The sequence below is a fragment of the Polypterus senegalus genome, chromosome 11 (assembly GCF_016835505.1).
Source record: "Polypterus senegalus isolate Bchr_013 chromosome 11, ASM1683550v1, whole genome shotgun sequence".
Classification (NCBI taxonomy): domain Eukaryota; kingdom Metazoa; phylum Chordata; class Cladistia; order Polypteriformes; family Polypteridae; genus Polypterus; species Polypterus senegalus.
In genome coordinates, this window is record NC_053164.1 from 117118560 (window position 1) to 117146269 (window position 27710).

At 36.0% G+C, this 27710-nt stretch overlaps 1 protein-coding gene across 2 annotated transcripts; it reads left to right on the top strand.

The window, feature by feature from the left end:
• The first annotated feature begins 1398 nt into the window (after window positions 1–1398).
• fgf17 (fibroblast growth factor 17) lies at window positions 1399–26102 on the top strand. Of its 2 annotated transcripts, none has more exons than XM_039769569.1 (5): window positions 1399–2009; window positions 2107–2143; window positions 4719–4896; window positions 8889–8995; window positions 25708–26102. In XM_039769569.1, the coding sequence occupies exons 1-5, from the start codon at window positions 1978–1980 to the stop codon at window positions 25996–25998; spliced, it is 645 nt and encodes a 214-aa protein (XP_039625503.1). In that variant the 5' UTR covers window positions 1399–1977; the 3' UTR covers window positions 25999–26102. The 2 variants fall into 2 exon arrangements, with proteins under 2 accessions (XP_039625503.1, XP_039625504.1); XM_039769570.1 differs by having other exon boundaries at window positions 4752–4896.
• Window positions 26103–27710: the final 1608 nt, after the last annotated feature.

Sequence of the window (27710 nt, forward strand, 5' to 3'; positions counted from 1 at the left end):
GTCATTTTGCTTTACTTTTCAGTACATTCATAGTGGCTAACACGGTGCAACACCCTAGTACTACGTTAACAATGTAACATTAACCAGCTTTGTCCAAACCTGTGTCACTGGTTTTATATACAAGTAACACACATACTCAAATGTGGATGCGGTTGGAGAACTGAAAATTATTTAACAAAAATACATAAGTAGGCCTAAGACTGTTCCAAAACTGAATGAACTATTTCAACACAATCCAGATCAAAATCACACTCCCAGTGAGCTGTCATAACAAATATATTAGAATCGGCCTAAAAGTGCGTTCATCCTTCCAATTTCTTAAACCGTTTATTCAACTCAAGGTTGTGAGGAGAGGAGGTTTCTCTCGTCTCATCTGGTACAAGGCAGTAACCATCCCCGAAGAGATCACTTGTTCATCGCAATGCATTATTTACTCAAATTTATTTAGATAGCGCTATACTGTATTATATAATGAAAAACTGATAACGCCAAATCAACGCGTATCACTGTTTAATTAACGCTATGTATGTAAACTCAAATGTATATTTCTTAGTTTTATTCTAGTGTACATGTGACACCAGTAAGACGCTTCCAGGAAACGGTGAAGTGTGTGCTTTTAGAACACCGTGTTCTGTCAAACAATGCAACCTAGCGAAACGTGCTTCTGCGCATGCGCAACATACATTTATTCTAAACTGTCAATAAATGTTTCTTAAAAAAAAAAAAAAGTTAATTTAAACAGACCCTGTAAAAAAATATTATTTGACGTTAAACCAATTAGGAGCAAACGTATCCAATGCCGCAATAAAATGGCTTTCCCGTTTAAAAGTGTTCTTTTAGTTCAGCATTGTTTTGATTGTACGCTGAACATGATTGGTATGTTCAACCTTACAAAAATTTTCGGCTGATAGTAATACCATTAAAAGGTTTTTGTTCATCTCGACGTTTTCACTTTTAAACGTGTAAAAATCTGCATGTGTTGCTTATTTCTACAAGGTAGCACAAATCGACAGAACACACCTGTCCTAAACATTGGGAGACAAAGTTTATATCCTAGCGTACTGACAGATAAGAGTTCCTGTATGTCACCTTTAATTAGTCTTATATGTTATATTATTGCAGCTAAAAACTGGGTGCGGGATTTCCTGCAAAGTAAAGACATGGACACTCAGCGGTGCCGTCAGTTTCAAACTGCTTCTCTTACCAGTAATTTAGCTCCCGAATGCCCACCCACAAGTGTTCACATCAATTCAAATCCCATGTGTCCCCGAGCCCCAACCCCCGCCCCCCCCAATCCAGCCTCTCCCAGCTTAAACAGGGCCATCTAACTCCTTTCTTATTTCATCCTGAAAGTACAGACAAGACTTTTTTTTTTAACTTTGCACCTACCCTGCCTCTTCCATTCTGTGTGCGCAAACGGGCGCAGATGACTGACTGACAAGCACGACTCCAGAATCCAGAAACTGGTTGCTACTTACTGGATTGTGCAGCGTTAAAGTTTACACACAAATGGATTCGGTCAGTTTTGAAGAAACCGATAACCACGTTGTTTTCTGCATTTTATTATAAATTAAGAATTGTTCCTTATGTCTTCAACACTGCTTGAATGAAGGAGCCAGCGCTTCCTGACGCTATATACAATACAGTACACATCGAGGAGAACTCTACCACAGGATCTACAAATACAAGCCGACTCCGAGGAAGAAGGAGACTGCAGGAAAGAAACAAAAAGCGAAAAAAAGAAAGACACCCCTTCCTTTATTTGTAATGGATGCAATACATTTAATATTTAATTGGTACAAGAGTATTACGGATACCCCAGATCGATTGAACAACCACAGTGCTTTAGAAAGGGCAAGTCTAAGAGGGCTTTAAATCATTGATATTTCCCTTACCATTCTTACCGGGATTGAGGATATTCATCTTAATCTTTTCACCACAGAAAATCGGGTAGTTCAGAGTGACGAGACGGGAGTTATGCCCTCATTAAGACAGCAATACTTTTACATGTAAGGGCTTATAAAACAAGAGGCAAAACGCAAAGCCTTACGCCCAAGTAAGCCACTATCTCATCCATTTTAACTTGATTTCTCTCTTGTTCTACAGATCATTCCATTTCCTACTGCTGTGCTGTAACTCGCAGGTATATTTCATAATTTAACTTTTTTTTTGGACTGGTGATTGCAAACAATCGTAAACAAAGTAAAAAAAATATATATATAATTAGCTAATAGTTTCAGGTTTATATTCTGAAATATGCATCGCCGAAGAAGCAGGTAGCGACTTTTGACTGAGAGAACAACCTAAACACCTGTTAATGGGGGCGGGGGTCATCTGTGAGTATGTGTGTGTTGTTGAGTGTATACTTCATAAGCTGTATTTTATTGAAAGATATTCTGCATAAATCACACACACACGCACATTATATGCCCAATGTATAGGTACTACTATATATATATAAATTGAGCGCTTTAACTGGAGGTGCAGTACCACATTATTGTACATTTCTTAACTTGTTTCTTCCTCTCTAACTATATGTTGCTGGCAGCATCAGGTGCAAATAAGAACCATTCTTGGATGGGATGTCATTACAAGAAATGAGACACAAACTAATACAGTTAAGAGTCATATTTTTGGGATGTTCCAACCAATTAGTAATCTGAGGAAACCCAAACATTTAATTTGTATACATTTTTTATACAGAATAAACTCCTCTCCACTTTAGCCTTCATTAGATTCAATGGGTGTGATAATGGATGGGAGATTTTTTATTTGGTTTGCCCAATAATACAAATAGCTGTGCAGGAGGTTTATTGAATACATAGACATTGTCCTAACACACTGACATCCCTTATTTCAAGATGTCATGTATTACAGAAAACAGCAGATCTATGGTAAACCTGTCAGTTTAACAAAGATAGTGACAGATCTTCCTTATAAGATTTCCTTTCTGAAACTTAATGGTAGTTGAGTTTGAACACTTCGAACCAACTTATTTTAAGACCACCTGAAACCCTTTGATGGATGCAACATAACAGTAAAAACCAAAGCAAAACTGAAAAAAACAGTACATTTCATATGACCTTTGTTTATCTAATATTGTTCTTGTAGTCTGTCTATATTCTAAGATTTTTCACGTAAGAACAACAGAATGTTTGAGATAAGGTAGTGGTATTATTCATGCAACAGGAGTGTGGCAATGTGTTGCATGTTGATTAGCACTTGCAAATTACAATTTCACTGTACTTTGTGCATGTGACAATAATGACTCCATAAACCTAAAAGCATCAGTAATATTAGATAGGAGTTCGATTAAAGATGAGGAGAACTGGTCGATTAAGTTTTATAAGACATTAAAGTTAATTATCAGTTTTGGTCTGATTGAAATTAGTAGATGAAGTTTTCACATTTTGTCATTTTGATTAAATATACACATTCATCCATATATACATCTTTTTTCTGACTCCCTGAAAGCACTGTAGTATCATATGGAGTAGAAGCCTATTTCAGATATTTCAATCCATCCATCCATTTTTTATCAGAAGCATCCACAGTGCAATTTCACACTCCATCCATTTTCTGAACCTTTTGTTTGCAGTGCAAGTTTTTGATGTTTGTTACTATTATTCTCCATCTATCCATCCATTTTGTAAACCCACAGTCCACAATGCTAGAGAGCTGAAACCTTTTCCAGCAACAACAGATCAATATATTTAGAAACATACTTGAACATCTTCAACTAACTTGTTTGTGTAGTAATTTGTAGCAAATAGCAGTGTAAATAATGGTATTACTCTCTCTTACTTTCCATAATATAACATTCTGACACTCAATACACCTAAATTCTGCAAAGTATCATCTAAATAATTACAGTAATCACTTGTAGAAGAGTCACTGGGTGCGTCTGTGTGTGTTGAGTTTCTCATTGTACCTACATGAATATGTTTGTGAATGTTAATCTTTAAATAATTGTCGAGTGGAGAGTGTACTCATATGCATGCATATGGTTTTAATAAATGCACTATTCTAGAGACATCATTCTTTACTGTTTGTTATCAGATATTAATATCTTGTCCCCACAGCCCTAACCATATAAGCAGGCACTAAAAACGGATGAACAGGTCAATGTTAGTTTGTTGTGTATTTACAATACTTTCTCTAAATGTACAATACAAAGACAGGACTTCAGAATTTCCAAAAACATCTTTGCAGACTGTTTATATGGGAATCTACTGGAGCTGTATTATGTAGAAACACATCTTGTTTTTAAAGCTTATATTGATTGCAGAAAAGCATCTCTTGAATTTTACTTGCTTCACAATCCTTAAAGCACAAGTGTATAGGGGTACGTTAAGCATGCTTATCACTACAAATTTATGGTGATCTTCAGTAAATGGACACTGTATCGGAACCGTACACATTTCTATTTCATTTTCTATGCTGGTATTTGTTCTGTTTTTACGTGCTTACCTGCTACTGATAATTCTACACTGGTTGACATGCCCAATAATTAACACAGATTAATTGCTGCCAGCTTTTGATTCGACTGAAAAACAGGAGAATCAAAGTTACTGATTTCATTTCAAAGCTTCTCAAGCCAAATCACCAAACCAGATTCTTTATCATGAGATGAGAGTTCATTTCAAGCACTCTCCCAAACCTTACAACATAGCATATCCAAAAACAATGTGGTTTTATTTTTCCCTTTGCAAAAAAAGGGGGAGAATCACCCATCTCCTAATTTTAACCAGTATGTGAGGGGCCAAGGAGCCATGTCAGATCAACTCAGCCGACGCCAGGTGCGGGTTTACCAGCTCTACAGCCGAACAAGTGGCCGCCATGTGCAGATCCAAGGGAGGAAGGTGACCGCAAACGCAGAGGATGGCAACCGATTTGGTAAGAGTAACAGAAGCTTTCAACCTGAGGATTCATTCTTTGCTGGGAGGGTCAAATGATGCCTACTGCATCTATCAAAAAAAATTTACTAATAGTAATTACAAATAAAACCTGGTATTGAGGTACAGAAATTGTGGGATGCATATGAAAAGTACTTTCATCTATTTGATTCAAAATTATTTGCAACTGTTCAATTAAAATATTTGTTTCAATCAATAAAAACTTGACCAAAAGAAATAAATATAGGCTAATTATTTTTAATTTCAAGATCCAGGTGATTACAATGAGCATATCCTAAATGGTTTTTTTTGTAAACTCTCACAAACACTGACATGCACAGTAACCCATGCCATAGTTGTCTGTAAATATCTATTTTCAGCCTATTTAGTACTTTACTAATCTTTTCTATTTATGTTTGTATTTCCCTTTAATGTTTCCAATTAAGTAACTGAGAAATAAAACTGATACAGGTTTCCCGTCTCTGTAACTAAGATGAAGTTCATTATGCTGTCTTATGTACTCACCCAAAACCATGTTGGATGGTTAGTACACAGAATGCTGATTCTTTGGCTTTTTCAATCATATTTATGATTGAAAAACTTCAGTTCTCTAATTCATTCTAAGGAGTCTTAACATCTTGGCTGTACTGTACATGGGGGAAAGGCTTCCTCTCTCTCTAATTTTGACGTCATCTGAAAACAAATGAAACCAATTGGAATCTAATGCTGTTCTTTTTCTTAATTTGTAATCAGCTGGTATCTTGGCAGGCACCTTAGTAGGTTTACCTGTGCACGCAATGTTTTCATTTGGAGGGAGGTGGGGGGCATTGTCTCTTGCTAATTAGCTGCCACCTAACAAGGTAACTGAGTTATATGCAGGTAAAGGTGAAAAATATGATGCAGTGAACATTTTTTACTCTGTCTGCCTAGCAATTAAAGGATTAGTACTATTTTGTTCATTTCACATCTTGCATAGTTTTGATAATTATAAATAGAGATTTCTGAAGCCAGCTGAAAGTGATCCCTCCATCTGAAAGAAACTCGTTTCCCTTTCAAAAAAAGAAATGTGATCATAACTTAGATGCCTATGAATCACTCAGTCTATCAGTGGTTTTATTTATAGGTGTCACTGGCAACCATATATAAGCAAACCTGCAATATGCAGGGTACATGAAGACACTTTTGAAATAAGAATTTGTGAGAAAAAGAATCAAATATTGCAAACTATAATAAGATTACAAGAAGTGAACAGATCAGTTTTGAAACAGCTGGTAGAGAGGGTTAGGGAGATTGTGTTGTGGCATACAATAGGCAGCATGCAGCTAACAAGGCTAGAGGGTCAGTTTTAGAACTTAAAATCTAGATTCTGGTAAAGAGAAATATACCATTTTAATTCAGACAAGTGTGGACAATTTAAGGACATGTTAGAAACGTGTCCAGAAATACATTGGAATAATTCAGTTTCATCAACTATTGGACTCATGTATCATGGAACAATAAACATTTTGTAAAGATCAGGCAATTTCCTATTCTATTAATGCTTCCAAAATTTTGTACAGTGAAGCTATGTATGTTTCAAGGTGTCAGTTTAATAAACATCTACATCTTTATTTTACCTATGTTAGCAAATATTTCTTATTTTTTGTGTGAAATTCACTTTTAACCAGCTTCAAATATTACCCTCATATCCTTGTTGAAAAACTTATTTTATAGAAGGAATGGTGTCTTACCCTTCTTACTTGAGCCATAATTTGAATAATAATTTGAAATACTTGTATCATGTCTTCAGTTACTCTCTGTTTGTCTAAAGATGGAAAAGATTCCATCAGTTTTTATTCATCACTCATTCTTTGCATTTACTGTATGGTGTATACCTAGTAGCTCTTGCCTGGAATTTCTTTATCACTGCAGACTGTACTTTAGAGGTTGTCTCACAAGTGCCTCTTACACCTTAAGCACATCCATTTTTACGTGTATTCTACACAGCATGCTGTGTATCCCAACATCCCGTTGTCTTTTTAATTGCAACCCTGTAGTTACAGACAGCAACTACAAATCATTTGTTAAAAGGTTTACTTTCAATTCCCAGACATCCATAATGCAATTATATATCATCTACTTGGTACCTTATTCATGTGTTTCATATGTGTATCTAACTTTATAACTTTATTATTAGATTCTATTTTCTACATTCTTATCTAAAGGCAGAGTTTTCCAGGTTCGGATTTTTGCACATTCTGTTGTATTTGTTAAACTATAAAATTAATTATCATCTGCAAATTTAAGAGATTAGCTAGCTACATTTTTATTTAAATGTGCCATGAATGCTGCCTTGAAAAAGTTGTGTTCATTACAACATTTCTTCAATTAATATAATTTTTTTAATCAGTTATTATTGTTATTTGTCACAATGGCATTTTGTTTATTTGTTGTTTTTATCCTTTTATTACCAGTGTTTTCAGGTCACTACCATGCTTTTTTTTTACTTTGATTTTTGCCTGGAAATTCTAGTGTGATGATAGATCGCTGATCTCTGTCACTGCCCCTTTGGCTCTGTTCCCTGGTAACATTAATTATGTAATTGTCACATGAAGCCAAAGGCCTACAAAAGAAACTCGGGCTTTTACCACTGCTCTTGCATTTCACCTGAAAAGCCTTTGCAAAATCTATTTTTTAAAATTCTATGTTAATAGTCAGATTCTAATGTTTAGCATTTTTGGCATTTTGAGCACTGTGTCTTTTCATTTTTTTTATTTCCTCTGCCATTGTTTTTCTTCCCCATCTGTGATAGGGCTTTGCCCTTTTTTAATTTGCTCTTTCAGATTGTAAACATCAAAAACATATAAAATCCACAATCCAAAGAGAAAATGAAAATTCTAAATATAACAACCCAGTTTTTCACATCAGCACACTGTGCCCTTAATCCATGCCTCTTAGATTTCCCCAGTCAAATGGTAGATTCTGTAACATCAAGGTAACTGATACTGTGCAATCCACAAAAATAAACGTTTTGATTGTATTTTGAGTCTTGGTAGATTAATGCTATCCTCTGGCTAAATTCTTGCTAACTACATGTTCTTCTGATTAGCTGAAGGTCTACCTTTTGTAGTTCTTTAATGTATTGTGCCCTTGATGCACATTAAAGCAAATGAACAACCATTACCAAGCCTGGACCAGCCATTTTTTATATTATGCACCAATGTTTATTAGCTTTCAGTCTTTAGAAACTTCGCAGGTAATAAGTAATTTTTGGAAATCACATGTGAAGCACATATAGTTATTAGCATCTTTAGACACTCTTTGGAAATGCTGCTCATGCCTAATAATTTATTTAACTTTATTTTTTTTTTTTAATCAATGGGGCCTTTTTATAACTATAATGAGTAATCTTATAGTATTTTCTTAATATTTCAAGTAGCTGCTGGTATTTTACTGACCTCTCCACAGATGAAAACTTCTTTAAAAAATTAAAAGTAGTTGCATATGTATATACGCTTGTACTATTATTTTACCATTATCTTTTTCACAGAATGTCCAGGGTACATTTTTGAATATTAGTACTGCTGTTCCCTATTTGCTTTTCGGCATTTCTAGTTTCCCTTTTAACTTTTGTTCTGCTATTAAGGATGACAGCCAATTCCAATCCCTGTAATATGTTCTTAAAGTTATACACTGCCTAAAATTCAATTATGGACGCACAATCAACACAACACAACCTGGGGTTTTAGTCAAGTACATATATGATTTTATTTAGTGAAACTAAAAGAGGATATCATGACTAAGGGCTGCTATCCTGTCTATAAGTGTATCCCACCCAACGTAGTTCACAGGTGAATACTACAACAGCTTACTATAGAAACAGACGAACAATCAATGTTGGGAAGGAATGTGAGATGAAAACTCTCTTATGTACTGACATGAGGTTTTGACATGCATTAAGTCTCTAAAGCATCAAGTATTGGAGTCTGAAGATGTCTATGTCTTTCTTAACAGCAAAATTGTTTGTCGAAACGGATACATTTGGCAGCAGAGTGCGTATCAAAGGAGCTGAGACTGGCCATTACCTTTGCATGACCAGAAAAGGCAAACTTGTGGGAAAGGTAAGACTCATTCATACAATCTAGGTAACTTAACAATATTAAGACAAAAGATTTTTTTTTTTTTTTGCATAAACATAACTATCGGGCACCTATTTGATGTACAAAATAGTTAAATATAAAAATATGCATATGTATATTCTGCATATATACAATGTGTAGATATGTATATACAGTAAGAATATATGAACAGCACATATCACATACACCAACACACAGACACAAAAGGTTTCCACATTTTATCCATTAACCAAAAATGTTTAATGCAATTTATTTAAATGAACACCATTTTATTTCTTTAATAGTTCACATTTGTGCCATACCTGAATATTCTAGTTCAATCTTCTAGCATCACTATGCATTTCAGGCTAAAACTGTTCTCTTTAATATGAGTTGATGGTTTTTGACTTCAGAAGGTGTAGTGCTGTATGTGTGTGTGATAGTAAGAGAAAGGTACCCAACTTTACATATATGTTATTTGTAATCAGTTTACCAACATATTTAGAATGTACCGCAAAGTTACAGAATTGAAAAATCTGCATAATATTTTGAATTTGAGCTTTAATTTACAAAACTTATAATAGCTCTGTAGATTTAACCTATTTTATTTGTAGATCGGTGTTCAGTACATTTTTGGTTAGGGATAGGCAATAAGACCTTGAGAAATGTATCTGTTAATTTTGTTACGGTACCCAAGAGTACCTGAGAGATACACATTAACCCAAAAAATTAAATGTTTGTGTTAGATGCAAACTTGTATGCTAGAGTAAATTGCTAAAAGATCATTTATCTCTTGTCTAATAGATAGCTTGTAACACATTTTTGTAAGTTAGTGCTGCCATCAATGATGTCAATCTTTTAAAAACTATTTGGTGCAGAACCAAATCAAAGAGGGCTGTTCTAAGTCTTTCCATGAACACCCCAAGCTTAGCATTACCCCTTTTCCTTACTCACTATTTCAAGCCCATAAATCAGCTTCCATTGAAGCTTTACACGCTTATTAGATAATATCCGTCAGTCAAAGTTCATGATTATGATTAACATCCTCTTTTCATTAGACTTTTTGAAACACTTTATATGTTGAAGTAGAAATTTTATAGTGAAAAACACAGCAATTTAGCAAATATGTATAGCATACTATTGTGATAACATTTAGATTTATTGGTGTGCAATTTTTTTAGTGTCTTTTTGGTATCTTTCTGTTGTTCTTTTCTAAATGCCTTTTAAGAAGCAAGCAGTTATCAATGGCTTAAGAAAGAAGGAAAATATGGGAATTGGTTCTCTTCACTTAAGATAATACTTTATTAATCCCCAAGGGGAAGTTTAGGTTTTCCTATAATGCTGTTTATTAAAACAGTCAAAAACAATAGAAGTTTACTAAATTTGTTAGAAAAGAAAACACACTAGCAGAGAATTTCAAATTTATAGATTTCTTTCAAGGAATATATCTATTAAGTTTGAATGTTGTTTTTTTGTTTTTTTTTTTTGCATAGAGTTTAATTGCTTCCTTTTGTCAGTCTTTCCTACACAATGTATATCCACTAATATTTTATTTTATAAAGCACTGTGCTTTTTAGTAACCAAAGTTTCTATGAAATTCTACTGGACTATCCAATGACTAATGTCTATAAACAGTTGGAGTGTTGAAAATTAAAACTGCATTTTAAAAACTCTAAAGTTGTAAAGGAAGAAGTAGTGAGCATATTTGCCGTTTCAGATAGGGAGGACCTGAGCCAGTAGTAATAATGATAATAATAATTTTTTCCCTTTCAGTTATTTCCTTCCATTAGGTCAAATGAAACATTAGTGAAATTTCAAATTAAAACAATTTTGTTTAGATTCATATTACCATATGGCACAGGATGATTATGTACATGCTGGTGATGGTTACCTGGCTGGTACAGTAGGGGAATCAGATGTGGTGCTGAGGTTTTCAACTTCCACAGAGAGTCTCTCTCTACAAAGTACTATAGCATATACAAACACGGAGACTTGGCTGACAGGCGGTGTCTTTGTAAAAACTTGTCGCAGAAAGGGAATCTTTGATTAACACTCTTTCAGGATAGAGGTTTTGGAATGCTTCGGCCAAAAAAAAAGAGAAGGCATCAGAAAAACTGCCTTAGAGGACGGTCTGTTTAATGATTGCTTAGAGCTATGGAATTAAGGGACAGAACAGGGGAGCCGCAAATAATGATTTGATTTCACTGGCAGTAAAGACACATAGACAATTGAGAAATTAAACTGAGAAATTAAAGGGTGATTGATTGTTTGTTCACTGAAGAAGGATCAGTGTGGAAAAGCTTGAAGGTACAGGGGGGATTTGTTTTGTTTTTTCTCTGTTCCTTGGCTACTTTAAGTTCTCCCTATAATCCTTCTTCTTTTTTTGAATATTTACCTTTTTGATATTTGAGTCTCAGGCATAATGTATATATATTCTGAGTGGTGCCTGAAAGCAGATAGCCCAACCTTTCACAAGGCCCACGATGTCGAATCCTCTAAGATGAAGCCTAACAAAAAACAATGCAGAAATACCGGAGTACATTTATGATAGGCAGAATGCCTTGTGGGAGATTTTTGGATTGGATCTCCTGCAAATTTAGTTTTTTTTTTCAAGCTTAACTGGAGGTTTTTTTGTCCTTCTTGGCCATCTGACCTTACCATCGGACTGTCATTTAGAAACCTGAAAAAACAATTTTATATATTAGGACTCTACTTCTCTTAATTATATGTGTTCTAATGTAATGTGCATTATTTATTTATCTTTTGTACACTATTTAGACATTGTTGTTCTTATTTAAATTTTGTTTTTCTTTGCATGCAACTACTTCCTTAACATCTTGTAAATTGCTTTGAGCTACATCCCTTACATGAAAATGTGCAACAGAAATAAATGTTGTTTTTGTAAGATTAGTAAGCCTGTTTCCACTTCTTTAAATATTACATTTCTAACAATTTTTTGTTTAATTAAAAGCAGTCATTTTATTTATAAATGTAAGACTCTGAAACTACAAATTCTATGAGTTGTTTAGTGGAAGTGATACATGCTTTAGAAAAAGAAACATGTAACTAAGAAATAGTTTGTGTGTATCTACTTAGGGTCATTAGATGAACTAATAATGTAAGTATAATCAGGTACTAAAATAACTGGATATCACTAAAATTACACTGCTCTAAAAAGTAAATCTACTTTCACAACTTAGAAGCAGTTTATTTGCGGAATAACAATTGCGCTCAAGGTAGGGTATCCAATAAAAACCACTGTTTTCAAAATGAAACATTACAGTCGAAATGAAATGTTCAAAATGCTATCTGTAAAACATGTTCTCTAGAGTTTAAGACTGATTATTTTCCATCCATCCATTATCTAGCCCGCTATTATCCTAACTACAGGGTCATGGGGGTCTACTGGTGCCAATCCCAGCCAACACAGGGCACAAGGCAGGAAACAAACCCTAGGCAGGGTGCCAGCCCATCGCAGGGCACACATACACCAACCACAATTTAGGATCTCCAATGCACCTAACCTGCATGTCTTTGGACTGTGGGAGGAAACCCACGCAGACATGGGGAGAACATGCAAACTCGATGCAGGGAGGACCCGGGGAGCGAACCCAGGTCTCCTTACTGTGAGGCAGCAGCGCTAGCCACTGCACCACCGTGCTACACTGATTATTTTGATCAGAGAAAACAAATCCAACTAACACTAGGAGAGTCATGATTTAAGATTGTTCTTCGTGTATATGGACCTGCAGGACTCGTCAGTGTAAAGGCAACTGAGTCATTATAAAATATTTTAGAGGAGAGTCCAGGGCTCACATTCATGAGATATAATTGAGTAAAAAGGGCACACTGCAGCTGAGACAAAATCAACTTCTTTAAAAACATGTCATTTTATATTTTTGAAATGGCCAAGGAAATGTCCAAATCTCAACCCAAAAGAATGGCTGTAGTTAGACCTGAGGCAGACTCCTTATGCAAGAGAGCCAGAAGACTTGGAGTACTTGGAGCAGTTGAAGCAGCTATTGCAGCAAAAGACATTTAAACTTGTTGTGACAGGCTAGTTATTAAATATAGAAAATGTTTAGCTGCCATCATTAATGCTAAAAGATGTGCCACCACAAACTAAATTAAAATATTTAATTATTGTGCCTTGTTTTCTATTTAATTTTCTATTATAATAGATGTATCCATGATTCCAAACAATAAATATATATAACTAGCTGTGTTATTCAGGACATTTTGTAAGACAATAGGCCTAAGGCATAGTGCCTACCTATGATATTTGTAGATTTTTGTTTTTTTTTTTAACCAAAGGCAAATATTATTGACAAGTAATCTGGTGTAGCAGCTAAGACTATGGACCCTGAAGCTATGAGTTCAGTTCCTGCTAATGACATTGTAAGCAAGTCACTCATGACCTACCTGTGCTCCAATTGGAAAAACAAAAGAAATATAATAATTTTATTAAATGTTGGAAGTTAGCTTGGCTAAAGGTGTCAATCAAATAATAAGTACTAGTAATATTAAGTCACCTCAGTTGCTTGCATTTGACTATGCTATAAACAGTTATCCATGAATAAACATCCTCCTGCTATAGATCAATTTCTGCTTTTCCTTTTAACTTGGATGTTGTTGATAGTCATAGCAAAACATATTTTTACAAGAAAGAGATTTCTTTTGAAATTAAACAGGTAATCAGTAGGAATAATGTGAATTTTGAGTATACAGTATATTATTATCATTATTAGATTTTATGATTTTCATTTGTTTACAATGTTTACTCAAGAATTTCTTTTCGTGTTTTTTGTCAATTGTGTATCATTCGCCTTTAAAGTATGGAGATGTGTATCAATAAGCAAAGAAATTTGGACAGCAGGGTGGAATCCCTGTTCTAAGTAAGCAGAAACATGTAAATGTTAAAGATTTCAGATGACAGGGTGGATTGTGTTGAGGGGGTAGTCCCCAGGGTACCCTTACAAGTTTTGTAGATGCGAAATTACAATACATCAAAGTGGAATAGCTTTCAGGAGTACTGTTATGTTTAAACTGATGCTGTCAATCTTGACTTATCTTGGATCTGAGGATATGATTTCTGCCTCTATCCCTCTCTTGTTCCTTCAAGCTAAGCGCCTAGTACCTTCGCTGGAGCTTCAGAGCACACTTGCTAATCACTGAGCTTTGGATCTTCCTTCAGCTTTGCCAAACCATCTCCTTCCATTTCACCATGACTGTACATGTCAAACTAGATAACGTCAAATTTATTCTGTGCAGGACACCGTCCCTTTTTCAGTCATCTGTTCACCATTTTGGTTAGAGCTGCTGCTGTTACAGTGGCCCGTCAATCCTATTTGCTGTATCCTTCACTTGAATAAAACTCCCTCTCAGTTCAGTGCAGCGCATGCATGTTAGCATAATATTAATAAATATTGACAAAATAAATGCCAAAAAAAAAAACATGGATTGGTTAATTTTCTTTTTTCTGTAACATCACTGGGGGATTACACCTAAATATTGATATTTTGAAATGTTATTCCTTAGGAGATACCTACTACCCTGGATGTGTAATCCTGCCAAACTTTAGCTTTTAACTAAACAGGAAATGGTGTTTTAGTTAATAAGTGACTGAATCAGTTTTATATTGTATGTATGCATATATATATACACACACACACACACACACACATATATATATATGGAAAGTATTCACAGCGCATCTCTTTTCCCACATTTTGTTATGTTACAGCCTTATTCCAAAATGGATTGAATTCATTTTTTCCTAAGAATTCTACACACAACACCCCATAATAACGTGAAAAAAGTTTACTTGAGATTTTTGCAAATTTATTAAAAATAAAAAATTGAGAAAGCACATGTACATAAGTATTCACAGCCTTTGCCATGAAGTTCAAAATTGAGTTCAGGTGCATCCTGTTTCCCCTGATCATCCTTCAGATGTTTCTGCTACTTAATTGGAGTCCACCTGTGGTAAATTCAGTTGATTGGACATGATTTGGAAAGGCACACACCTGTCTATAGAAGGTCCCACAGTTGACAGTTCATGTCAGAGCACAAACCAAGCATGAAGTCAAAGGAATTGTCTGTAGACCTCTGAGACAGGATTGTCTCAAGGCACAAATCTGGGGAAGGTTACAGAAAAATGTCTGCTGCTTTGAAGGTTCCAATGAGCACAGTGGCCTCTATCATCCGTAAATGGAAGAAGGTCAAAACCACCAGGACTCTTCCTAGAGCTGGCCGGCCATCTAAACTGAGCGATCGAGGGAGAAGGGCCTTAGTCAGGGAGGTGACCAAGAACCCGATGGTCACTCTGTCAGAGCTCCAGAGAGAGGAGAACCTTCCAGAATGACAACCATCTCTGCAGCAATCCACCAATCAGGTCTGTATGGTAGAGTGGCAAGACGGAAGCCACTCCTTAGTAAAAGGCACATGACAGCCCGCCTGAAGTTTGCCAAAAGGCACCTAAAGGACTCTCAAACCATGAGAAACAAAAGTCTCTAGTCTAATGAGACAAAGGTTTAACTCTTTGGTGCGAATGCCAGTTGTCACATTTGGAGGAAACCAAGCACCGCTCACCACCAGGCCAATACCATCCCTACAGTGAAGCATGGTGGTGGCAGCATCATGCTGTGGGGATGTTTTTCATTGGCACGAACTGGGAGACTAGTCAGGATAAAGGAAAAGATGACTGCAGCAATGTACAGAGACATACTGGATGAAAACCTGCTCAAAAGCGCTCTTGACCTCAGACTGGGGCGACGGTTCATCTTTCAGCAGGACGACGACCCTAAGCACACAGCCAAAATATCAAAGGAGTGGCTTCAGGACAACTCTGTGAATGTCCTTGAGTGGCCCAGCCAGAGCCCAGGCTTGAATCCGATTGAACATCTCTGGAGAGATCTTAAAATGGCTGTGCACCGACGCTTCCCATCCAACCTGATGGAGCTTGAGAGGTGCTGCCAAGAGGAATGGGCGAAACTGGCCAAGGATAAGTGTGCCAAGCTTGTGGCATCATATTCAAAAAGACTTGAGGCTGTAATTGCTGCCAAAGGTGCATCGACAAAGTACTGAACAAAGGCTGTGGATACTTATGTACATGTGATTTCTCAGTTTTTTTATTTTTAATAAATTTGCAAAAACCTCAAGTAAACTTTTTTAACGTTGTCATTATGGGGTGTTGTGTGTAGAATTCTGAGGAAAAAAATTAATTTAATCCATTTTGGAATAAGGCTGTAACTTAACAAAATGTGGGAAAAGTGATGCGCTGTGAATACTTTCCAGATGCACTGTGTATATATAGATAGATAGAGAGAGAGAGAAAGAGATACATTTACATATATATTTGGAGATTTAAAAGTAGAAACTAGATTCAATTAATGAAGCTTTTCATTGTGAAAATGTGCACATTTAGTAACATACGGTATTAGCCTACAAATTGTTAAGACGTATGAAGTTATATATGTATGAAGTAGTTATGGATTATCAAGGACAGAAGTGACACTAGACAGAGCGAAAGCCTTTGAGGATTCTCTGGTATGGAATTCTCTGCAAGAACCAGAGTGGCATGCCTCTTTTCTACTAGTGGCACCAGGGACCAGGACCTAGGTGTGAAATTTCTTAGTACTTCAATTGTTGAACTTGTACTGGCCTTGTAAATCCATAATTTTGCAGTGTGGATGTGTGGTGAATATTTTGTTGCAGCCTTTGTCATCTAACAGAAAACAAACCTGTATTCATAGTATTCATTGCATCATATTTAGGACAATTTGCAGATAAATTGCAAGTACAAACTGACAGCATTCACCTAGTCCTGGAAACTTTGGACCTTAACGATATGTGTGATAAAGAAAGAATATCAGTAAAGTTGGATGTGGAATCCGACACAATATAAAAGTGCTGAGAGAAAAGGGAAAGAAGGTTGTAGTCAAAATAGAAAACAGCAGAAACAAACGGAATTGCTAACAAAGTGTGTTTCAAAATCAGAAACTATTTTCAGAAGTATTACGTTCAAGCTTATTATTATGTTCACATTATATTATATTAAAAAAAAACAGGGAACAAATACAACACTATATATTAATTATAACAAGAGTTGATCGATACATATAAGAAGCATAGAATAAGTTTGCTTGTGTAGTTGTCAGCACAAGTAGTTGCTGACTAGGCTTTTGTCCTCAGCAACAATGTGCAAAAACACAAATCTAGAAATCAAAGACCAAAAATAGACACAAAAATTCATTAAATTAAAAAAAATGAAAAAAGGGCAATACTCACAAAAAAGTGGTAAAGATGGCCTGGACTCCACGAAATACAAGGAAAGTATAGTAGAACATAAATGCTCCTGTAAATATAAAATAATGAATAAAAATAATAGACTTAACAGAAAATACATCATTAGATAAATAATAAATGAAATGAGCAATATTAATATAAATAAAACCAATGAATGAAAAAAAGATATTTAAAAAGGCTGGGTGAAGAACTTTGGCTAAAATGTAACAGGCTGCTTTGGATCAAACAACTCATATTGGGAGATCTCTGGTACTTCATTTTTGTATGGCACAAGTGCTAAGTTGTGTGTGTCTTTGACAACAGTAATAATAAACATAAAAAATGAATAAACTCAGTGGTAGTCTAATGGTAAAAAACATTGGAAATTTGAGGATAAACATTTTGAAATAGGATTATCATCACAGGGGCGGCACGGTGGCACAGTGGTAGCACTGCTGCCTCGCAGTTAGGAGACCCAGGTTCGCTTCCCAGGTTCTCCCTGTGTGGAGTTTGCATGTTCTCCCCGTGTCTGCGTGGGTTTCCTCCCACAGTCCAAAGACGTGCAGGTTAGGTGGATTGGTGATTCTAAATTGGCCCTAGTGTGTGCTTGGTGTGTTTGTGTGTGTCCTGCGGTGGGTTGGCACCCTGCCTGGGATTGGTTCCTGCCTTGTGCCCTGGGATTGGCTCCAGCAGACCCCCGTGACCCTGTGTTCAGATTCAGCGGGTTGGAAAATGGATGGATGGATTATCATCACAAGATCAGCTACATTTCCTTTTCCAGTTTGTTTCTGTGGTTTTCCACCACTATTCGTGCTGACAGGGCCAATTAAATAAGTACCTTTGCAATAAATGTTGCCTTTAGGGCACTGGCTTAGCTTTGGCTTCAAATGTCTCAAAACCAAAGACCATTAATTACTAAGGGGCCATTTCTACTTTAGATTTTCAAGTCAGGATGGGGTCCATTTAAGGAGATAGCTTGTAAGATTCTACTGAACATATGTTTTTACATTTGTTTTGCAATTTTGAATTACTGAATAAGTCTTATCTATATTCATGGAAACATAAACTAATTGCAAAAGTTGGGGAGCAATGTCTCTTCTATTCATTATAGATGTTATTCCCAATTTTTGTTTATATACTGCACACATCTTGTCTTTGAGTAGTCAGGCTAATCATCCCTAAATGTGAATTCAATCAAAATTTATTGGGCAAGCTCATCTGATAAATATGAATTATTATTATTTTGAATGATTAGTTATAATTGTTGAGCTAATTTAACTTCTATACAATATGTAAGCTAGGTAAATTCAGATGTTAATTTTTGCCTTGATTGGTAAATTTTTAAACTTGGTTTATACGGTATTGCTAAAACAAACTTAGTTTACATGCAATTTGTTGTCTGGGATTGGCTCCAGCAGACCCCCGTGACCCTGTGTTCGGATTCAGCGGGTTGGAAAATGGATGGATGGATGGATGGATGTTTAATTAAGATGCACTATGCGTAAGATTAAAATTGTGAGTTTCCTATTACTGTATATGTTATTGCACATGAATAAAGTGTAAAAAATAGTTCAGCAAATGATTGGAGTTACATATGAGGAAAATGTCATTTAGTGCAAAATGGTTTGGATAAGTCTGCTAAGGCACCATCAGTATTGGCAAAGACACAATTTCTGGTGTACTCATTGTCATAATTAAGTGAAGTCTTTTTAAAGACAATAATAATACATTGTATTTATATAGACAAGAAGAGTAAGACTGGCCAAGGATAGAATTAAGTGGGTTAGTAAATTAGGGATTGATTGATAAATTTAAGTGTAAAATAATTTAATATAACACGTGTTTGCAATTTATTCTCGATTTCTCAATGTGATACACTTTCTCCAGCATACTCTATTTTTCATATTAATTTCAATTGAATTGCTTTTCCCATAAAAGAGGATTAAAGATACAGGCAATTTACTAAATATCTAAAACATACACACTGTACATTTCATTTAAGACTTTATGATAAACCAACATTTTACACACAATAACTGTAAATCAAAAATACTGCTTATAACTACAAGAAATGTACCATAAGTAATGTGCATAATCATTTTAGTATTCAGTAAATATGTGAATAAGAACTTACATGTAAATAAAACCTCAATTTTTTCCTTACTTCTTTAAAAACCTGTCACTGCATTTCTGCCACCATTCTATAGCAGTAGAGTGTTGTACCGTGTTAGCCATAGATTGATACAGGAGAACGTAGGCGTCATTTCACCCTACTTTCTCCTGCCACCATTCTAGAAATTAGAAAATCCTTTGGCAGAAGATGATTGTTTCACTTTTGGCATAAACAGCAATTCATTGTTGCTTGGATGGCCACATTATTCAAACTGTCAAATGCTGATTATTTCTGAAGGGCTTGCTGATTTTTTCCTTTGTTGCCTAAAATAAAGGCAGTTCTCAGGTAATCACTACATGGCTCCAATCTTTAAAGTATCTTATCCATTGTCTTTCACTGTTAGCAGCCAAATTGTTAATTCCAATTGTTCAAGGAGCTTTTTGTAAAGTCGGTCGTAGAGAGTTGATTCTTTACAAGAAATACAGTTCCCACAGGATGCAGTTAGAACATATCTGTCATGAACCAGGAGCCCCAAAGCACATACATCCCAGTATGTTCAAAAAGCACTTCTAAAAATGCCCACTAGAGGGGTGCAAACCGCCAAACCCCAGCTAGATATACGGACAGCACCGAATCTTTGTAAAACTAAAAAGGTTTATTTCCATAAACATACTTTGAAACAAAGGCAAGCTCCGCAGAGTACAAAAGGCAAAAATGAAGTTGCCTAATACTCTTTCAAGTGAATTCTCAAACATATAATATCAGATTAGATACCCTACCTTTTATCATTGCAGAACAGTTTAAATACCTCGGGGTAAACATCACAAGTAAACATAAAGCTCTATATCAACAAAATTTCACCGTCTGCATGGAAAAAATTAAACAAGACTTGCATAGATGGTCAACCCTTCATCTCACACAGAATTAACACTGTTAAGATGAATATTCTTCCTAAACTCCTTTTTTATTTCAAAACCTCCCAATATACAATAATAAATCATTCTTTAAGCAATTAGATTCAACAATAACCTCATTTATTTGGAATTCAAAACATCCACGCATCAAAGAGCGACCCTACAAAGACAAAAGGCAGAAGGTGGCATGGCTTTACCTAACTTCCAGTTTTATTACTGGGCAGCAAATATACAGGCAATAAGAACCTGGACACAAATAGAAGAACATACACAGGCTTGGACCGCAATAGAAGTAAAATCCTGCAGTACTTCTTTGTATTCCTTGCTCTGCGCTCCAATAAACACACGTTATCGGAAATACACTAATAACCCAATTGTGCTCCACTCACTTAGAATCTGGAACCAATGTAGAAAGCATTTTAAGACGGAGAAGCTTCTATCTGTGGCACCTCTGCAAGAGAACCACCTCTTTCAACCTTCACAAACATATGCAGTTTTTAATATCCGGAAAAAATTTGGAATTAACTTGCTTAGAGATCTTTATATAGACAACGTCTTTGCATCCTATGAACAATTACATTCCAAATTTAACATTCCAGCTACACATTTCTTTCACTATCTTCAAATCAGGAACTTTGTTAAACAGAACTTTCCAGATTTTCCTCATCTTGCACCCTCATCCATGCTGGAAAAAATATTGCTTAATCTCAAGGACTTAGACTCCATCTCTACAACATATAAAATCATTTTACAATCCCTCCCTTTCAAAGATCCAAGAGGACACTGGGAAAATGATCTCTCAATTAATATATCAGAAAAGGAGTGGAAAGTAGCAATGCAGAGAATTCACTCGAGCTCCATATGCGCAAAGCATACAATTATACAACTCAAAATTATATATCGAGCACATCTGTCTTGACTAAAACTCTCCAAAATGTTTCCAGGGCATGATCCAACCTGCGAACGCTGCAACCAAGTCCCAGCCTCACTAGGTCACATGTTCTGGGCCTGCTCCAAATTAACATTATTCTGGACCAAAATTTTTAATTACCTCTCAGACAGCCTTGGACTCACAATCCCTCCTAACCCATTAACAGCTGTGTTTGGGGTTCTTCCAGAGGGGCTTAAAGTGGAGAAGGACAAACAAATTGTGATTGCATTCACTAAACTGTTGGCACGCAGACTTATTCTGATAAACTGGAAGAACCCAAACTCTCCTCTTTTAAGTCAGTGGGAAACTGATGTGTTATATTATTTGAAATTGGAAAAAATCAAATACTCTGTTAGAGGATCCGTACAGACTTTTTTCAAAACATGGCAGGATCTAATCAGTAATATTTTAAAAATAAGTTCATGAAGCACAGAGAATTTATTAATTTAGGTATGTTTACAAGCCTTTAATTTTACGCTGTTTGGCTTGTTCTCTCTCTCTCAGGGGTGGGGATCGATCTGTTCTTAAGTCAATTTTTCTTTTTGTAAAATCTTGATTGCTTTGTATGGATTGCAATAAAATTAATAAAAAAAGGCATTCTAGTCAAACAAGGTCCCAATAGAGAAATCCAGAGCAAGGTCAAAAACAGAGCAAACAGGTAGAAAATCCAGAAATTCACAAAAACATAGAAAAGTGCAAATGAAAACTCGCCACTCCCAGGCACACTCAAAATAAACTGCCAGAAACTGTGGAAGACGCTCAAGAGACCCTAGAGAGTGTACTGAAAGATTAAAAAAACTCAGGGCAAAGTGCAACCTGTTTCTGTTTTATTCAGTATACTCCACTGTATTTCTTTTTCTGTTGTGTGGGTTTAATGGCAATCCTCAATGCCATACGATGAATGCATTTCACTTTAAAAACATAAAACATTGATAACATTTACAATTAGTGACATATACTTACTGTATAGTATATTGAACTATTATTCTCAGTCAGACAGCTTATTATAGTAATTTCACTTAAGGAGAGAAAAAGATGAAAGTGGAATTTTCAAAAATAAAAGCAAAGCAACCACTGAGCATTGCAATCCACATTCTGTTATAACTGTATGCATATGGTAAGAAAAAAAAGTAGGCAGTCTACTGCCTATAAAAAAAGAGATGTATATCAATACTTGTGTACCATTTTGGGGTTGGTCATAAAAAAATCACCAATCTTCAATATTAATTATTTATAGAAAATACAAAGAAGTACAAGATTTGTTTTTACCATGCCTTAACATTTAATCAGTTTCTGACCATAGAACGGATGATATCATTTTCATCATTCCCATTGGAATGCACCAGCAGTCACGTATAGAGCCTAACATAAGGTGTAATATCAGCAGTCCAATGAGTTGTAAAAATGTCTTTACAACGGGATGTCTTTATGTTGTGAGATCTACCAGAATTTGTGAACACTGATGATAACTCTAAATAAATGGTATCACTAACAGTAATCAAATCTGGAGCAACACTTCCTTCTGCAACACTCTGGAGCTTATACCAGATAAAATATCTGTTTTCAAAACTAATCGATACCTTCATGGCAGTCTTAGTTGCTATAAATTATGAATCAAAAGCAAAATGAACGGAAGCCATAGTTAAAAGATAAAACTAGAGGACCAACTGTGTTTTACTGGTTATTAGTGAACACTTAGTAATTTAGATAAAAAATGTACCTAAGAAGTGAGATACATTTACAGATGACACTAACCAAGATGAATTCATACAGAATTTGCACAGAATGGTCATAGAACTACCTGGTCAAAATCCAGACATCAGCAAATACAGTATATGGCAATTAAAAAGTTAAATAATAAATATTGAGTACAGGCAGTCCCCGGGTTACGTACAAGATAGGGACTGTAGGTTTGCTCTTAAGTTAAATTTGTATGCAAATCGGAACAGGTACATTATTTTAATAAATGCTATCGTTGACTGGCTGTAACCAAGTGCTCTGCCAATGAATGATGGAATTTCCTCTGACCTTTTTATTATTTCTACTTTATTTTCAATGGTGATGGTTTTTCTCTTCTTTACTGTATCACCAGCACTTGCATCAGATTTGTGTTTCAGAGACATTCTTGAAGGGTGAAGACAAAAGATTAAGATGAGCTCTTCTACACAGCACTGTACATGCTATCACAGCAGGAAGGCACCCGTCGTCAACACGTCTGATGTACTGACAAGAGACAACTTCCTGCTATGTGTGTAACAGTACAAGCAGGCTTGCTATTGAGAATGAATGGGGCGGTGAGGGGTGGTTCATCACCAGCCCACCTCACAGTCACCTCCACTACAGTATGCTGCCTGCAGCGTCCGCCCACCGAGAACAAACACGTTGCGGCCAAAGACGGGTAGTGAATCACCCACCATTGCCCCCATTCAACAAGCAGTGACCCGAGGCACACTACAATGCTGCCCCCCGCCGTCCCATTCACCCTCAATGGCATCCATTCAGCCACAACCGGGTCACCGCTTGCAGCATTACCAGCCGCCCCCCTCTGCTCCATCCAGCCAGCGTCCAGTCAGGAGCAGTAGCTGTGGCGGCATAGTGGGCGGGCAGCGAAACGCCTCATCAAGCCTCCATCCTGCACACGAGCAATAGCTGTGGCCTCGGTGACTGGACCACCACTTGCCGTCAGGAGCCGCCCGAGGGACACTACACTGCGCAAGCAGAAAAATGGCCCCCCTCCAGCCACCACTTGCAGCGTCCCCAGGCCGAAGATGATGGAGCTGCAGTTACTGAGGCACATGCATCGCAGCTGCAGCCCCATTCGTAAATCGTAGGTCGGATGTCCGTAATCTGGGGACTACCTGTATAATTAATTAGTAGGCAGTCTGCACCTATAAAGTATGACATATGAAAAAGGACTGTGAGTCTTAATGGATTCATCTCTTCTCTCAGTCCCTAGCATAAACTAGCAATCACAAATGTTTATAGGATATGGATTATTGAGCATACTGTATGATGCTCAAGCCAAGTAAGGCTATACTGTAAGCAGGGGTGCCAACAGGGTAAAACGGCAATACCTGTCCTAGGTCCCTGAGCTTGTCGGGGACCCAGGACAGCATGTACTGAAATTTGTTGTTTTTGTAACACTACCACCAATAACAATATCGGGAAGGACAGCAACTGTGAGAACCTACAGAATGTGGAATTGGTATAGTGACTTGAACTGCTTCTAGTGCCCCACTGCCCACCACAGCACAAAACAGACATCCCACCTCAGGCATATTTCATTTATTACACTGTCTTTGCCCAGGAGGAACTTTGAAAGATACCGGTTTGATAAGCCACGACAAATTATTTATGCATGATGATGTACCAAGAAAGACAAAACAGTTTTGTGCACCTGTTTATTGAAAGGACACTTGCATGGCATTACTTACTTAACAACTCCAAAAGCTTGGAGGTGGACTCTGTAAAGATTAGTGGAGGAAGATAGGATCTGTGACTTACTATATATGATGTCTAAAGCATATTTTGTGGTATTCAGTTTTCAGTGTTACTAAATGTGACCTGATAATCTTTTGCATTTGGCTTGAAATGTAAAAAAAATACACAATGGTTATGTTTTGCATTTAGGTTGAAATGTTACATAATATGTGTTGATAATATTTAACAACAGGTTTGAAATATTATAAAAATACCCTTTGATATTGTTCTGTTATTAACAATGTTATTAAATGTCTTGTTCGCTGTGAAGCTGAAATAAAGGAGGTGCCCATCAGTATAATTCCATCCTGGGCCCCCTCAGGCATTATGATGCCTGTGGCTGTCATGCTAGATCTAGAATGTTATGTACAGTTTTAATATCTATATACAAAAAGGGCATAACAACATTGAAGAAGCCTAGACACAAGCTACTGGTCTGACTCTAGAACATTGGGATATGAGTTTCAAAGCTGACACGATAGCGGAAGGGAGTTACTTGTGTGGATGTAAACCACTGCTTTAAATTCTGTTGTTCAAATGAGGGACACATTCACATACAAATGGTAGGAAATACTTCTTTAAATGAATAACTAGTTTTGCACCTTGGAAACCATTAACACTCCACATAAAGATATTGTGCAAACATTAGATGAGTAAGAAAAGATGAGATATACTGGGGTGAAATACTGTAGCTATTCTCATCAAAAACGGCTCTTAGTTTGAATGAAATGATTAAACTAACAACACAGTAGTCTATTATATTTTCCTGACTATAATCTTGCCTGTATCTAATCAGATATTTTAAAAGTATTCATTTGAAAGTAATTCAAATATATTATTAATTAGGTTGTGAAATAGCTAGCACTGCCTTTATTTGCTTAAAGCACTGGACAGCCTCATACTGTGTATGGTCTTTGTTCCGTTTAGAGCCAGGAAAAGTGAATATTTTGATGCATGTAATATCACAGAGAATTTCTTTGTTTTTTTACAGCCTACAGGGAAAAGCAAAGATTGCATCTTCACAGAGATCGTCCTAGAGAATAACTATACTGCTTTTCAAAGTGTCAAGTACACTGGGTGGTACATGGCATTTACAAGGAAAGGAAGACAAAGAAAGGCCTCTAAGACACAGGAAAACCAACGGGAAGTCCACTTCATTAAACGTCTTCACAAAGGACCTCTGCCTTTCCCTAATGAGGATCAACAAAAACGTTTCGAGTTCATTAACATTGCACCTACAAAACGGGCAAAACGGAGTTGGAAACTGCAGACGCCTTCTTAACAGGGTGCAACTTGTATATAGAACTGGGCAGGTTTCCTTTAAGAAGAAATAGATTTATTTTTATACCTTAATCATTTTTAATGCCAAACAGACATAACTTCCAACATTAATTTTGTTTTCATTGCAAGTCACATACAGTGGTAATGCTTTCATTACAATGAAAGCGTTACCACTGTATGTGACTTGCAATGAAAACAAAATTAATGTTTCAAATTATGCCTCCTGCTGTGTATAATTTCTCTACCCCAAAATAAATCAGAAAGTGGGGAGATTATGCAGTAATAATAATTTCTTATATTTTAAGCAAGAACGGTGAGTACACTTAATTGATGATTTTGCCTTTAACATTGGTATAACTTACCATTCTGGGCACCACTATGATTTTAAAATTAGGTTATTTTTATGTATTAAAAATATGTTAACTATTGTGTATGTCTAAGAAATTAAAATAATCCTGGCAGCATGAATGAAGCAAAATATCATGTGATCCTTATAACACCCAGAAACTGTGAAACCTAGTTGTTAGATTTCATTAGAGAAAAAAGCTCCATTGAACAACAGGAAGTATTCTCATATGGGAAACTACATAGCAGAAGTATGTAGCTTTTTATCTTCTGGTCATCTTAATTTTCTACTGAAAACTTAAGATTAATGCGTTATATTTACAAAGAACTAAAAAAGACCAATCAATTCCGCATCAGATTAATGATCTTATTCCACAGTGATATGTAAGGTGGACAAAGCCAAGGTCGTTATGATCACAAGTGTTAACTACAGACCAGTTCAGTGTGGGCCAATACCTTCTTCCTGGAGTTTCCATTTTTATTGATAACATTCATGACTCAGTATTGTATTTTGTATTTGGCTAAACTCTATACACTTAATAAAGCACTTATTTTAAATGATGCTTATTCCTAAAGTATTTTGACCATGCACATATGTAACACAATACTTTTTATCCGGACAATTATTTAAATACTTTTTTGAAGAACACCAGAGGAAGACCTCTGCATTAATATACAAGGGTTAGGTATTTGGACCCAATGCATCTGTATTTCTAGATTCAAACCTAGATGTAGAAACACACACAACTATTGCTGTATAGAAATGTTCACAAGGACACTAGCATTTTTTTTTGTAAATGTAAGAGATCTAACATTTAAAGTTTGCTGTTTCTGCTGTTATTGATTGGTTTTCATAAAGAACACATTTCTTCAAGGCATCTACTGAAGATACTATAATAGGTCCGTGCCTCCTACACTGCACGCTGGTCACCTCAAGTCAGTTAAACTTATGGCCTTACACTAAAAAGCGATGCTACAGACTAAGCCTACTGAACTAATGCTGTTGTTCCTCTTCTTCAGTACAGGAGGATGACACCACTACATCACTAAATGCACCCAGCTTACTTTTTAACTCCTTTACAATAAACTTTTAGTGCTATTCTGAGAATATACTTTCTTGTTATTATAAAGAGCTGGAAACTGATTAAGTCAGAAAATAAGAGCAGGAGAAAAGAAAAGTTGTAAGGATCAACCAGCAACATTACCTGGGAAGAGCTTCAGGTCAAAGTATAAAAAAAATACCAGGAGTACTGATCATCAAAACCAAAAACGTGAAACCAAAACCACAAACCTAAAAGTTTTTTTTTTTTGAGTTTTTAATATTATCAGCATGATATTATAACACACAGCAAAAGTGCTCCCATGTAA